This window comes from Mytilus galloprovincialis, chromosome 6, assembly GCF_965363235.1.
Source record: "Mytilus galloprovincialis chromosome 6, xbMytGall1.hap1.1, whole genome shotgun sequence".
Lineage (NCBI taxonomy): Eukaryota > Metazoa > Mollusca > Bivalvia > Mytilida > Mytilidae > Mytilus > Mytilus galloprovincialis.
Window position 1 is genome coordinate 96,595,496 of NC_134843.1, and position 16,726 is coordinate 96,612,221.

Consider the following 16,726-nt stretch of genomic DNA (forward strand, 5'->3'; position numbering starts at 1 on the left):
CTCAAGCAATACCATATCAGATAGTCTAATTCTAAAAAATATGAAACTCATTACAGTTACAAAGAACATTTATAATTATGTAAATGTTTAAAGAATTAGTTTATTACACATTTATACTATTTTCTAGGTTGGATTTTTCCCAAGTGAATGTGTTGAGTTGATAGGAGACAAAGTTCCATCATCAGTAGAAAACAGAATTCCACTCAATAGTAGGCGACCCTGTATGCATGGTTTGATAACTAACATATTAATTGCCTTCTTGTGTGTTGATTGCAGTATGAACTAAACTGTGTGTTTCTAAAATATGGAAAAAATATATATACAATACTCTTGTTTCTGTGATTTTTGTGTGAGTAGGTTGAGCTGTCTTCAAGTGAAATACAAAGGAGTTGTGTTATACTTTAAAGGGGGATGAAGGGGAGGGAGTTTTCTACATATCAGTTATTCTTTGTCTATCAGTTATTCTTTGTCTCTCTGTTCGTTATATTGCGATCTAGAGGATATATTTAACTTATTATTTTCAAAAATGATTAGTTTTATTTCAAGAACAAGTATAAAAAGTAGTCAATTGCATAATTTTTACTTTTCTTTTATTGAATTCTGTGAACAGTTACAATTTGTTATGTAAAAAATAAATTAAAAAAAGAAGATATTGGGTATATGTCAGTGAAGGTCAATTAAGTGCAATGTCCAAATTTCATAAAAATAAAATTGATATTCTTGAAGATGACATTTTTAAATAATCTTAATTGGAAATATTGGCATCTGTATAAATGACTATATTGTCAAGCTGTTGTATTTAACTAATATGCAGGGTATTAGTTTTATGATTGGTTTTGGTGCAGTTTATGATTGATTGTTTATTAAATCTGTATGACTCTATTGATTATGTGTGAATCATGATATTTTGATGTATCAGTATGACTAACTGCATCCAATAAACTTATAATACAACATCTTTTTTATATGTTCAAACTAGTCTAATGTCATGTTTAATATAAAAGGTTGATTAGCTTTTGCATGAAATATTTAGTAAATATTCCCTAGGACTTTAAAAAAAGAAGAAAATATAGATATTAGTAATAGCTTGAATGACAGTTTAACATGACTGCAAGAAGCATGGGTCCCATTAAATTATTTTAATAATAGTAAGTTAGAATAATTAGACAGTAGTCAACTATGTTAAGACCATACCTGTTTGCTGTGTGAAACATAACTAAAGGGGGTTATGTACTGGGAAGTAATATAACATAGATTTTATTCTACACTGAAGCATATTATGTCAAATGATTTTAATAGATATTGAGTATTTGAATAAGTACAGAGTTGAAAATCATGCTTTTGCATTATGTATTTATCATAAACCTCGTAAATTCTGTAAAAAAATATTATCAAATAACTAATTTGTATATTAGATTTAATGATTAGAAGAATTTCTTACTGAATATTTCTATCCTTATATTGCAGTGGTCAGAAAGCATGGAAAGTTCTTGTCCTTCCTTCGAATGTTCTTCACTACAAGACCAGCCAGGAACCAGTTGAAACAGACAGGGATTGTGAAGGAACGGGTGTTTGGTTGTGATCTTGGAGAACATTTACTGAACTCTGGACATGATGGTAAATTAATAATATATATTTTGAAAATAAGATGTTTGGTAAATTTGTATTAATTTTATCATCATATATTGACTACCTCATTTAAAAAAAAGAAGTTTTTTTTCACATAGAAAGAATATAGTGTTTTAATTCATGACACAAAGAACAATGCTCTTTTGTCTGTTTTTTTTTTTTTATTTCAAAATCACAATGAGACATATAACTTGCATTAAAATATCACACAACTCAGTGAAGGTTCAAGACAACTCCTATCATTCTGGATGTCAAACACACAACTCAGTGAAGGTTCAAGACAGCTCCTAGCATTCTGGATGTCAATCACACAACTCAGTGAAGGTTCAAGACAACTCCTATCATTCTGGATGTCAAACACACAACTCAGTGAAGGTTCAAGACAACTCCTATCATTCTGGATGTCAAACACACAACTCAGTGAAGGTTCAAGACAGCTCCTAGCATTCTGGATGTCAAACACACAACTCAGTGAAGGTTCAAGACAGCTCCTAGCATTCTGGATGTCAATCACACAACTCAGTGAAGGTTCAAGACAGCTCCTAGCATTCTGGATGTCAAACACACAACTCAGTGAAGGTTCAAGACAGCTCCTAGCATTCTGGATGTCAAACACACAACTCAGTGAAGGTTCAAGACAGCTCCTAGCATTCTGGATGTCAAACACACAACTCAGTGAAGGTTCAAGACAGCTCCTAGCATTCTGGATGTCAATCACACAACTCAGTGAAGGTTCAAGACAGCTCCTAGCATTCTGGATGTCAAACACACAACTCAGTGAAGGTTCAAGACAGCTCCTAGCATTCTGGATGTCAATCACACAACTCAGTGAAGGTTCAAGACAGCTCCTAGCATTCTGGATGTCAATCACACTGCATATGTGCAGGGTAGAATCAACAAATCCTAAATAAACTAAATTGGACCAAAAAAAATAACAAATGGTTTTCGGCCCACAATTTCATCTTAAATACAGAAACAATTTCACCCTAAAATACAAACACAATAAAATCTTTAGGATAACCATAAGGCACTTCTAGATTTAGTAGAAATAGTATATGAAAAGGGCAGATAATTTGTGTGGACTGTATTACAATTTTGATAAACAAAACTTGTCGAAGGAAAACAACTAATTCAGAAATAGTTGATAGAAATTAGCTCAGAAATAAGTAAAGTGTGGTTATCTTCAATTAAAAAAATCTCTAAATACCATGTAACCAAATAAATCTGACTTCTCTTAATATCAATATAATTGTTGATATATATCTGTGAAATCCATGTGTCAGTATCTAGGCTAATTCTAGCTTGAAATTGACAAGAATGTTATTTTACATAAATCTTGTTTACTGATTTTGTTTTTTTTTATTATATTTATTGAATTTAAGAATATTCATAAATCATTATTCTTTATTTAGTGCCTTTAGTTTTAAAGAGTTGTTCAGAAGTTATAGAAGAGCACGGAATTGTAGATGGTATATACAGACTCTCTGGAATTACATCTAATATACAGAAACTTAGGTAATATTCCTGATTATGAAAATAAGATGTGGTGTAATTGCCAATGAGACGCAAGACACAAGAGACAAATAGCCACAGTCGTTAAGAAATAAGGTCACCAAACAGCCTTGAACAATGACAAAAACCCAAACTGTCAGCAATTAAAGGCCCAAAAATCATTACCAGTTAGTTAACTTCTTAAAAGCCTTAGAGGACTCTATTATCAGACATTTAGAATGAAAATTTAAAACAAAATTATTTACTTTTTTTAAATGAATTTGTGGAAAAAAAGAAAAATTGATTTTTTTGTAAAAGAAAGTATTGCTACCTCTGTTAACTTTTGATATTTTATTGTGATAATTTTGCCCCTCAAGTGACATGACTCAGAATGCTTTACACAGTGGAGTAGATTGAGAACATGGTAATGTTGCTGAGGAAAATAGTGATAAACAGGTTATCTGTCGTCTTTCAATCCTCCGATGAGATTGTAGCCAATAAATACCATCATAGATAACCTATAGATATTTCCATATTTGCCAAAAAAAAAAATCCTAATCATAACATTAAGCCATCCTGAATTACTGATCCTATTTTTCAGACTAGCATTTGATGAAGATAGAGTTCCAGATTTGAGGGCAGATATTTACTTACAAGATATCCACAGTATTAGTTCGTTACTTAAGATGTATTTTCGAGAATTACCAAATCCTTTGTTAACCTATCAGCTTTATGATAAATTTGCAGTAAGTATCTCCATACAATTTATGTTTCAATAATACTTTGATGCAGTAGCATACAGAAAAGAATTTAAAGTATTACAATATACTAAACAAAACATGAAATTATTGAATATCACTTCATGTAATGAGGCAGATCTTGTCAAGCTCTAATGATGTCTTCAAAGTTGATTTTTGGGAGAGAGTGATATTTTCACTGTTGTGTGCTTAAAGTTCCTAATGTGTGACAAGAACAAGTTTAAATTTTATTTGCTCACATATGGAAAAACAAGGCAACTTATACATACCAAACTAATAAACAAAAACAAAACATAAGCTGATTCACTTATTTTTACTTTAAACATACTGCTCTTTCACTAAGTTCTTATGTAATGATATTTTAATTCCAGGAAGCAGTTCGAGATGAAGATAATAAGTTATGGAAGATCCATGATGTTGTACAACAGTTACCTCCCCCTCATTACAGGTAGGAATTTGATATAAGAAGATGTTATGAGTGCGAATGAGATAACTCTCCATCAACCCAGGTCACAATTTGTAAAAGTAAATCATTATAGGTCAAGGTACGGTCTTCAACACAGAGGTTTGACTGGTTTCTGTATATATGTTATAGAAATGATAGAAATAATTACAAGATGATCTCAATATTATTTGATTGTTTAGGGGAAAAAAGTATTAACTGATGACTGGCAGAAACTTTTGAATAGTTTTTAACAGGATTTCCAAAAGAAAATATTAGTAATTAATTTGGTGATGTATAGCGGTTGCCCCGTGGCTGCCAAACAGTGTCCTTGCAATAATTTGAAAATGCGAAGACAAAATCTTTTTCAATTTAAATAAGTTGTTTTCTGTGACTAAATGAAGGTCAGTTTCAATTTTTACTATTTTACTTTCTCTTGTTGAGGAGTTGTAGACCTTTAAGTAGTGAAAATTAATAATTTAGTCTTGTCTGTGCAATAATTTGAAAAAACTTTTGAAGAAATCTATTCAAATTTAGATTAGTTGTTTCCTCTGACTAAATGAAGATCATGTTTGATTTTCACAATTTTAGCTATTATCGTTGTTGAAATGTTGACCTGCAAGAAGCTAAGTCCATGCAATAACTTGAAAACACTTTAATGAAATCTTACAACATTCAGAGATTTTGTTTCCTGTAACTTGTTTTATGACATCTGTCTTACTTATAGTGTATATTTAGTTCTAGTCATATATTATTTCCTTCTCATTTTATGTTTATACAATCAATTATTTATTTATTTTTCAGAACTTTGGAATATTTAATGAGACATTTAGCAAAAGTTTCCACAAATGGTAGTGATACTGGCATGCATTCCAAAAATTTAGCCATAGTATGGGCACCTAATCTTCTCAGGTAATTGTTTGTTTAATTTGATCAATTAGTTGCTACTTGCCTACTGTCCAGTAGAAATTATATATTCAGTCATATTAATTTCTACCAACAGATATAGATTACAAACAATAAGTTTTAAAGGTATAGGAAGATGTGGTATGAGTGCCAATGAGACAACTCTCCATCCAAGTAACAATTTATAAAAGTAAACCAACATAGGTCAAGGTATGGCCCTCAACACGGAGCCTTGGCTGACACCAAACAGCACGATATATAGGTCCCAAAAATTACTAGTATAACACCATTCAAATGGGAAAACCAACGTTTATTTAATGGATGGCTATTATTTATTTTGAATTTATTGAACCATAAAATTAATTTTTGACTCTTCACATTGAATAATCCGCAAAGCGGATTATGTAAAATGTGAAGAGTCAAAAATTCATTTTATGGTTCAATAAATTAAAAATAAATTATTGCCATTCATTATAAATAAATTTCTATCAAAAATAAAGCTCAAGGAACTTTTTATATTATTTATATTACCAATAACAACGCACATACATGTTGGCGTATGAATACACAACGTCAGAGTGGGAGTGTCGCCATAAAATTTGACAACATTGAAAATATAACTGATAATTTTAACCAATCAGAAGACAGTTAATACACCAAATTTATTTATATTGTAATAACTAAAATAGCAGAAAGTCATGAAATACTGTCTGATTGGAACTGATTTATATGTACATAGAATGAAACCACAAATTAAAAAAAAACATGAACGTTTGAATCCTTGAATTCAAGCATTTTTATGGTAAATCTTGAAAAAATAAAAAGTAAAATAACATTTTGTTTTATGCCAAGGTTGATTTTGTGTCATTTAATTAAACAGGTCTAAAGAACTGGAATCCGGTGGAGGGGCAGCAGCTTTACAAGGTGTGGGGATCCAGGCTGTGGTTACAGAATGTCTCATTGTTTATGCTGATCTCATATTTAGTGACAAATTACCATCTTATAGTTCTCCAGAGTTTACACGTAAATATCTCTTAATTTAATGAGTTACGATAAATTTCAACATAATGATACACATAAGGTCTGTATCCAATAGAACACAAACTGTAGTGTTATATGCTAAAAGTCTACTATCTTTTTATATATCATGTTTAAGTTTTAAACTTCAAATTTTCATGCTTTTTTATTTTTGAGAATGATGACCTTTACTATGAAATTTAAAAAAAAAATTGATGAATTGATTTTGAAAATTCTATAAATATAGGGGAAGAAAAAATGTATACACATTATAAGATGTTTGAATTAATCAAACTTGCAAAAGAAAGAAATTAGAATATTTATTTGACAAAAAAACAACCCAAGAAAACAGAAAACACATCGATTAACAATTAAAATAGTATTAGATAGGTAGATATACATATTCAGTCAAAAATATGTTTTTCTTTCAGAGTCTCGAAAAAAACCTAGACCAAAGTCATTAGCCATTTCTACACCAACAAAACTTATTACGTTAGAGGAAGCAAGGGAGAGAGCACTGTCTGCAAGTCTTCGTCCTGCACCACACAAGTATATAAATGTAGGCGGTGGTCCAGACAAACTTCCTTCCAAATATCACACAGTTATAGACCTTCCTGGATACAAGTAAGACTAACTTTTGATTGTTGTTTATTTACTTAATGTCCAATGGCAATAATTTCATTGCATGTTAAGTAGATATAACAGATTATTGTGCAGGCAAACCCTTATGTTTAGATGTTAATACACCTAAGAGATCAGACTTGTAGAACAAAAAACATTTCTAAGGAACAAGATGTAATAATGACCTTTTCTCACATTTTGAATGCTATTAAATATGAGCTAATATTGATTTATAGTGAACATAAATAAAGGTAGACCTGAAATATACAGTACGACAACAAAATCTGTAATATACAGTACGACAACAAAATCTGAAATATACAGTACAACAACAAAATCTGAAATTTACAGTATGACAACAAAATCTGAAATTTACAGTACGAAAACAAAATCTGAAATTTACATTACAACAAAAAAATCTGAAATATACATTATGACAACAATCAAACCAAAATATAATTGTGTCTTTCTATGTTGTGATGTTACATTATTATTCAGATAAGGTTTGGTACCATTAAAAAATTTAAACCCACTGCAATTGTTTGCATCTGTCCTAAGTCATGATTCTGATGTTTAGTAGTTGTTGTTTGTTGATGTGGTTCATTAGTGTTTCTCGCTTTTTATATATGTCGTGTACATGTTTTTATTTTGTACATGTTATTACTTGTACAAACATTTTGTACAAGTAATTACTTGTATGATGCCATCATACAAGTTACATCATTACACTAGTAATTTTTGGGGCCCTTTATAGCTTGCTGTTCTGTGTCAGCCAAGTCTCCGTGTTGAAGACCGTACTTTGACCTATAATGGTTTACTTTTATAAATTGTGACTTGGATGGAGAGTTGTCTCATTGGCTCTCATACCACATCTTCCTATATCTATAAATCTTTAAAATGCGATTTAGAGAAGATGTTTGTAGGGTCACTAATGGGACTGCATACATCAAAGCCATAACTTCTTTTGGTATGAAATGTAATAATGGCATCACAGGGAATGTGTTCTATGCAATAATGTCACTGATTTAAACTGAAAAGATTTTGCAAAAAAAAAAGAAATTAATTAATTTGACATATATTTGAGTGTCATTTATGTTTCAGGAAAAGAATGCCTCTGAGAGACAATACTACTTCAAACTTGAAGGGTAAAAAGTCCCCAGGGAGTTGGCGGTCCATTTTTACACGATCATCAGGGAGAGGAAGCATCAAACTAAAAGGAGGTAAAGGTAATACCGCTGCCTGCTTGACAATACATAGACTTTACAGAAGTGGAATCAGATCGTTTACAATTCTTTGGTACATGACAAGGAATTGTAAAATGGAATCGTTTTCTTAAAATTTGATATCAGATAAAAAATACAAATGAACAACCTATTTTCTAATTCCTAAAAATGAAAAATATGATTTATATAATTTATAATTCATTTGCTTATCACTTTGAAAGTTGAATTAGGGTCCAAGGTCAACATAAAATACTGCCTACTTGTTAAGCAAAAATTGAAACTTCATTTGGTTTATTGTTTGTATAAAAATATTTTAAATATTACACTTCAAACATGGATAAAGATGCCGGGGCCAGTAGAGGTTGTCATCATTTACAATATTATCATATAAAACAGAGAAATGTTGTCAGAGTTTATATTTGATGTGTAATTAAAATAAATATTTGAAAAAAATTATTTATAAAAATAATTATTCAATAATTCAAGTATAGAAAAATATTCAACGAGTGAATGAATAGCACATTTATTTAAGAATGTACATAGCCCAGGAGTTAATTATCAGTGTAGTTCTGTCAATAGTTGAGTATGTACATAGCCCAAGAGTTAATTATCAGTGTAGTTCTGTCAAGAGTTGAGTATGTACATAGCCCAGGAGTTAATTGTCAGTGTAGTTCTGTCAAGAGTTGAGTATGTACATAGCCCAGGAGTTAATTATCAGTGTAGTTCTGTCAAGAGTTGAATATTTTTTGATATTTTAACCTTTGGATTAGTTATTCTTTTTTATATTAGATGATAAAAAGTAGAAAATGACAGGAAATAACTATGTCTTTTCTATGCATCCTCAATTGTTTTGATGAAACATCACTGATGATTTGATAACACCTATTGTTGTATGACCTCTGAGGAGTGAAATTATCAGATTTATTGCACACATGAAATTATTGGCTATTCTAGCAACCAATGTAATAATGGATTAATAACATGGCTGAATTTACAAAAAAAATTAAACCATTTAAGTTACATTTTACTGTATAAGTTTTCACATATTTTGTTTAGCATTGATATTTTCGTTCACTGAAATAATAGATAAAATACCTGCCAATATAAATAATATTTAATTATTTTACATTTTTAGAAGATGTATTAATGGACTTGGAAAGGAAAGCCATCACCGAGGAAGATGTCCATAACTGGAAGCGAAGACGATTACGTGTAGCTAAAAGTGCTGAATCTCTGATTAATCTACCAAACAGAGAACATAGACTCTCACGTCACTTTGATGATTTTCCTAGAATTAATTCTTGTTCAGGTAAACTCGACTATCTGGTTAATGTACACAATATTATTTTTGTTGAAATTAGAAAATTGATAAATTGGTTGAGTTGGTTAGTTAATTGATTGATTTGGTCAAAATAGAATGTCAGTCAGTGATTTATTAGGCTAAATTAGAAAAGCAGTGAGTGATCTAACTTTAATCGCCCAAAAAATTAAATTCAGAAATGTCGATGGGATTTAAAACCCAAAATAGAACGTTCCTGAGAGATAAACGAGGTCAAAATAGAATGTCAATGTAGAATATTTTTGCCAAATATTTGACCAATAAAAAGGTTGATAATTTGACCAAAAACAGAAAGTCAGTGAGTGATTTTTAAGGCCAAAATAGAATGTTAGGTAATTTTTTGTGGTACTTAGTCTTCTGAGAGTCTGATAATAAGAAATTTAAATTAACATATGATTCTTAAATTTGCAGATGAAGAAATGTCTCCCAGAACTAAACACAAAAGATCTGCTTCCACAGAGTCACCTAGATGTTTAATGAATGATGAATATCCTAGTTTTATAGAACCTGGGTCACGAGAAGTCCCTATTGATGTAGAAATGGTTGATGGTAAGTGTTCTTGTTTATCTTGATTAATAAATGGACAATAAATTAAATCTCAAAGTATATTATTTCATTATCATGAAATATGCCTTATGATTTCTCAAATAATTTTTTAAATTTTCAATCTCTCACATCTCGTTTTAAAAGGTGTGTTTTCTAGGTTAAGTAGAGTAAAATTTCGATGGTGTCATCATCCCAATGTCACTGACAGTGTATTGTGAAAAAATTCCTTATTAATTTTACCTGAGTAAATTGAACACTTTGTGTTATTCAGACATCAATTTCTATCCGATAGCGATTTGGTTTAAACAAGTTGCAGTGTATCAAATAGTTTCCATTACCAATATATAAGTGTTCCTGTGACTATTCACAAAAAATCATTTAAAATAAGTTTTTTAGTCATGAACATTTAAGAAAAATTTACGATCAGTTTTGATCTCAAGATGTATTGTGAAAGAGCCATCGATTGTATCCAAATCTATCTTGAATACCTATTTAAATATGAATAACTCTCTACCAGTTATTCATGAATGCACACAAAATATGATTTTTCTGAGGAGAAAAAAATGCTGAAAAGGCCTTCCTGTCAAGTAAGCACAAGTTTGGCTAGAGAAAATAATTTGATGATGTTAAATGTTGAGTTTATTTCGTCCCTATTATGATGCTTCCTTTGTGGGGAGAAAACATTTGCAACAAAGTACGGTATAAGGGGAATAAAAAAAAGAAAAAAAGTGAAAAGTAAATAAAGATGCGTGATATTTTTTCCATCTGATTTATATTCCCACAAATGTGTAATACCTATATAACCAGTTACATTTGACTTAATGAACAGAAATACATTGATGAAAGTATTAACTATAAAATGTCTTTTGTATTCCAGATTCCAGTTCATCAATTGATAGTGGTATGGAGGCTAGGAAAGAAAGGAAAACAGAAAGGAAGCAATCCTTTGTACGAGGAGAGGAAAAAAGAAAACCAACTCACCGCAGAACCCCATCAGGATCATCTACACCAAGAAAAGAAAAAGATTTACCACCACCCAAGGAAAAGAAGGTGGTTACAAAACCTATCGCTCAAAGTGAAAAATTACGTAGGAAAAATGAAAGTAATTTTGAAAAGGAAAATCGTGAGAAATTAGTGCAAAAAGTGGCAAAAAGTTTAAAAAATGAAGAAACAAAAGTAATTGGTTCACGTAGTCGATTGGAATCAATAGGGGATAAGGATAAAGAAAAGTTTGTCCTTCATGTTGATGATGCAACTGTTTTTAATTCAACTAGTACAAAAAATTTAGACAATAAACAACGTTCTTCTGAGGAAAGGAAACTTCCATTATCTCCTAGTGCTGAAAAACTTAAAGAAACATCTAAAGATAAACATTCGACAAAAAGTAAACAAAATGTTCAGTCTATAGGAAATCTTCCAGAGAGTCCTGGAGCCAAACGTAAAAATTGGATGAACACTTCACCTGCTACATCGCCTGATGAAGCGCCATCAGGATTTTATTCACCACACAAATCAGATTTTTCTGAACTGCTTTCAGATGATGAGAAATCAAAACTTGCCAAAGAGTCACTGCCAAAGTTTCCCAATCTTCAGGACAATTTAAATGACACAGGACATTCAAGGTCAGATGTGTCTCCTGGTGGTTATGATAATCTAGATTCACCATTTTCTTCATCGGATTTTCAACATTTTGAGTCGAGGACGACATCAACATCCAAATCTGTAGTTTATAAAACACATTCTTATGAGGAGGAAGAGTATGATAATCTTCATCCCCAGCCAACTTCTGTTTCACCACCATTCTCATCTAAAATGTCAAAATGTCTCAGTGTTCCTTCAGACATTCAAAAATCTCTAGAAAATTTGACTTCAGGCAGTCAGACTGATTTATTGTCATCAGTGACGATAAGTGAACTCTCAACATCTGTGGAAAGCTTCAGTGTAAGTCAAAGCGATGATGCAGCTAAAGTGCAAAAGAAAGGTCGTAGAAGTGCTTCATTGGACAGTTTAAATGATACCGAATCCCCTTTGACACGAACGCTGAAGGAAATAAATGCTCAGATTGACAAAGCGTTTAAGAATGAATCTGATAAAGGAAAAGGGAAAAAAGAAAGTGTTGAACAGGGGTCAATGAATGACTCATTTGATTTCTCATCAAGTTCTGTCGATACAATTAAACGTCAGTCTAACAGTAGTGATAATCTTGAATCTCATGCCTACACAGATCGACCTGGAGCAGAAATCCAGGTTGTTGAAACACCACAGTTAGTCAGAAAGGCTGTAAGACCTACACATATTGCACAAACTAAACTGGAAACAAATATTGATGGTGACTTATTAATTGAACATACTAAGGAATCGTCAATTGGTATTCATCAAACAAATATAAGGACAGAAACTTCAGAAAAGGTCCACTTTGGCCTGTCTGATGAAGATATGATTAATTTTGAAAGTTACAAAGCTGAAACTGGACATAAAATAGACATGTCTGAAGAGGATTTTGAATTTTTCACCAAACAGGCAAGATCTAATCAATCTTCAAAACGTCACTCAACTGCCTCTAGTTTAGCTAGTCCAATGTCTGATATCAGTCCAAGTGAATATCGTAGGAAGATTGTTAGTCCATTGAGTGAAAGGACGTCACGATGGAAAAATAATGATAGGTCTGATGGTGAACATACAACACCTACAAACAGTCCACCTATAGCTCAGAGATTAATGAATGTTCGTACTCCTTCTCAAGAAAATGTTCAATACAGTCCCCACAGTCCATCAGCAATTCAAAGATTAAATAAGGATGAAGTTTCTCATGGTAGTCCATCCATTTCTCATCGACCAAGCAAAGTACGAACACCATCACAGGAAGAACTTTATCATGGAAGTCCCATTACAAACCGACCAAATAAAATACGCACACCATCTCAAGAGGACTTATCTTACGCAAGTCCAACAGCACACAGACCAAATAAAATCAGAACCCCACAAGACCCCACCAGTCCTCCATCAAGGAGATTTGTTCAAAATCCTATTTACACAGGACCTGCAAACACATCACCAAACCTGCCAAAGAGTCCTCCACCAGCTAAGCTTTTAATAAAAGATCATTTTACTGATCCCCTTACTGATCCCCAAAGACTAGAAACTGCAATTGATGAGACATTATTTCAGAATGGACATTCAGAAAGGAAAGAATCAGCTGAAAGGCATTTTGAAAAGTTATTATTTCAAACAAGTCAGATGGTCGATGGTGAAAATGCTGTTGTTCAAAGTCCAAGGTCACCTAGGCAACAACCAAGATGGGAAGATTTAGCTGGATTGAATCAAGATTTTGTGTCTGTAACGAAAAAAGATGGTCAGTCTCCGAAATCTCAAAAAGTAGCAAGAATACCTCCCCATGCAGGTCATCAGCATAGTATTGAAAGTCCTGATGAAGTGCCATTTGATAAAAAGTTACATGATTTGTCAAATTTTAATGAACAATGGAGAACTCAGTTAGCTCCCACAGGAGATGTTTGTAGGTTAGGTAGCCATGGAGAGAAATTGAATGAAATACAAAATTTAGAAACTAAAATTGAAATGGAAAGACCTTCTATTCAAAAACTGTCAGAAAGAATAAACAAAAATTATGGATTTGAAGGTGAAAGAACACTAAGAAGGTCTTCAACTATAGCAGCAATGGAACGTCTTGAGGAATTCGAACCAAGAGTTCGACAACGAACTCCTGAATGTAGTACTGATCAACAGACTTTGACATTGGAGAAGCCAATGATAAAACGTTGTCAGACTGAATCAAATATACCACAGATTAAACACTCCACTATCGTTACTCAAGACACTTCAAGTAATACATCTTCAAGTGCTAATTCTGAACCGAGTAACATTGAATATGAACCAACTGACTTTGGTAAAGTGCTACGAACTAAGTTTGACAAATCAAAAAGTGCTATAGACAACAAAAATGTTGCTCCATCTGTAACAAGGGGAGTAACTCTTCCACCTTCCTATCCTGTAATGGCAAGTAGTCAGACTTGTCATAAAGGAAGTAAAATGGATGCTCCTATGGAGACTGCAATTGATGGACCGTACTTGAATGACCAGCAGATCATGGCAGAAGTCATGCCCTTTAATTCTGTGATAGATGACATTGATTTTAATGAAAGTTGTTTTGGAATTCCAACGCATCAAAATTTGTCCAATGAGATGAGAGAAAAAATTCAGGAAAGGTTAAAAGCAGAGCGTGAACAAAATAGTGGAAACATTCCAGAAACTTTCGATAAAATGCAAGATCCTTATAGCAATACAAGAAGTCCTCCACAAAATGTCCACTTAATGGAAATAGAAACCCATTTCTCTGATGATCCATATCAGTATCCAGTGGCAACAGTACATTTTCTGTCACAAGGTCCAATCATTCATGCTTCACCTCAGGTCATTCAAAAACTGGATAATTCTGAGGAAGCCGCTCAGAATGCCATAAATGCAGATTTAGAATTAAGCATGTCTCTCAAAAAGAATCCAGACAATTTACAAAGCCAAGGTCCAGGAATACTGCAAGCAGAAGTGGTGGGTGTGTCTCATCAGTTGGTCTCACCTCAAAAGGATGCCATCCGAAATACAGGATTAGAAAACATGAGACTAGTGTCGCCATCAAGTGGACAAGTGGAAATGAAAAAAGAAAAATCTGACTTACCAGAACTTGCTCCTCCTAGTCCAGAATATATTGAGGAATACAGAGATGTGGTGGTCAAACGTAAACTGCCACTTCAAACAAAAACAAATAGTCCGCCTACAGCAATTCCTAAATCATTCTCAAAACCACCATTACACAAAGCCTATAGTGTTGATTATTATAAAACTGAGTGTGTGGTGATGGACTCGTGTGATGAAGACACAAGTGATGATGTTTTCGTAGATCACAATAAAATTAAAAGTAAATCAGATATTACGGTTACTGTGCAACATAATGTTAAACATCAAGATCCTCGTGAGTTACAGAATATGCCATTGACATTCTTATCAGAGACTCCTAGTCGATCATCGTTGGATGAATCTGCATTAGAAATGGCATCGTCACGTCATGAGGATTTTCTTCCGGAAGAGGAAGATGATCAGTTTACTCAATCTCATCAATCAACAAAACTTCACAGCTTGAAAGAAAAATTTGAAAATGACAATGCCAATAATAGTTCTGAAGTTACTAATTCAAATGTGTGTTTTAGACATGAAAATTATAACAGTGAAAGAATAAAACAGGCAAAATTTGGATTTACGAGTCAGAGGTCATACTCACAGACAGAGCAATACTCTAGTGATCTTTCTGATTCTGGTAGTAATTCGTTTTCTAGTCGAGTTTCTGGACAATTGTGGCAAACGCCAGGGAGTAGAAGAAGTATTTCCACAGATTTAGGATATGAGTTCCGTCCGAAGAAAATAGAAAAAGTAACGATAGGAATTACAAACTTTGGTAAGCCACCTAAACATCGTGGAAGCTCCCGTGGAAGGGCTTCAAGTGAATCAGCAATGTCAGAAGCTGAAATGACAATAAGATTTAGTAGTGCTAGAACTTCTCCAAAAACGGTTGTGGATGGTTCACCGAAATCATTAAGAAATTCCCCTAAAGTATTACGACCTGATGAATTTTCGAGAGGAAATAGATCTCCGCAGAGCCAAAGAAATGTTGATCTGTCTCTGAGATTTGTAAGACAAAAGTCAGAGGCAGGATCTCCTAAAAGTGTCAGACATGTTAGCTTTAGTGAAAATAGTGAAACGACACATGTTACCGTTACTTCACCAACAATCGCTCAGACTGAAACTGTTATCACTAGTGAAACACAAAATCGATTGAGCCAGTCTATAACATTACCTATTAATGGCTTGGAAAATACAAGTTTACGGGAAAATACAAGTTCAAGAAAAGTCGAAAGAAGAGGAAGTATTAAAGAATTGATGCAATTTTTTGAAGAAAAAACTGGTAAACAAGAAGAAAATATGCAAGAAGAGCTTCTTGCAACTTCTCAGTTAAGACATTGTCCCAGAGTGAGAAGTGAATCGCCAAATTATTGTCAAACCGAATCTCGTAGAAATGAAACATTTAGACATAGTTTAGAGATTCCTTCATCTAGTTCACATTTAGAAGGTCTCGTTAGACCACATCCAGTTAGACTTGGTCCAAAACCATTCTATGGTGCTAAGCAATGATGTTTATTTTTCATTAGCTCTCATTATTTTCTGTATAAGATTGTCACTTTGTTATCATTGCAACTGGCATCTAGTCAACCGACATCATTTTTATAAATTCCAGTTTTTGTTGGTTTTTTTTCTTTTTTAAGACTTTTCAATTTTCTTTTTCATTCATGTCATTATAAAACTCTTTCTACAGGAATGGCATTTATTTTACAGCTGATTATTATTCCTGCCAAAAAATATTTTGTCTTTTTTACTGTTTTTTTATACATACTATTTGATATATTAACTCCCATAAAATTGATGATACAATTGTTGTTCAGTTTTTGTGAAAAAAATAATGGTAACACAACAAATTAAAAATATGATCTTGAAAAGATATTTGATAATGACAATTTAAAATTGATTTTATATTTTTTTTTACAATTACTTTAAAATAGATTACTTGATTTTATATATTATTCCAAAGATAGACAAACCATATATGTTATAATAACCTCTGAGAATTTTTTTTGAAATCAGCAAATTGCATTAGTTCTAGATATTTTTCCATAGACAAGTTGTTATGGTG

At 32.4% G+C, this 16,726-nt stretch overlaps 1 protein-coding gene across 1 annotated transcript in view; it reads left to right on the forward strand.

Moving 5' to 3' along the window:
- The window catches only part of LOC143080850 (uncharacterized), a 57,909-nt gene extending 41,585 nt beyond the window's left edge, over nucleotides 1-16,324 (forward strand). The window contains 14 exon segments of the mRNA XM_076256918.1: nucleotides 128-221; nucleotides 1,468-1,617; nucleotides 3,042-3,144; nucleotides 3,722-3,866; nucleotides 4,250-4,326; nucleotides 5,125-5,232; nucleotides 6,107-6,249; nucleotides 6,675-6,867; nucleotides 7,966-8,090; nucleotides 9,223-9,396; nucleotides 9,838-9,975; nucleotides 10,850-14,479; nucleotides 14,482-14,556; nucleotides 14,648-16,324. Of these exon segments, the coding sequence (XP_076113033.1) occupies nucleotides 128-221; nucleotides 1,468-1,617; nucleotides 3,042-3,144; nucleotides 3,722-3,866; nucleotides 4,250-4,326; nucleotides 5,125-5,232; nucleotides 6,107-6,249; nucleotides 6,675-6,867; nucleotides 7,966-8,090; nucleotides 9,223-9,396; nucleotides 9,838-9,975; nucleotides 10,850-14,479; nucleotides 14,482-14,556; nucleotides 14,648-16,170 (6,678 nt within the window). The 3' untranslated portion in view covers nucleotides 16,171-16,324.
- Nucleotides 16,325-16,726: the final 402 nt, after the last annotated feature.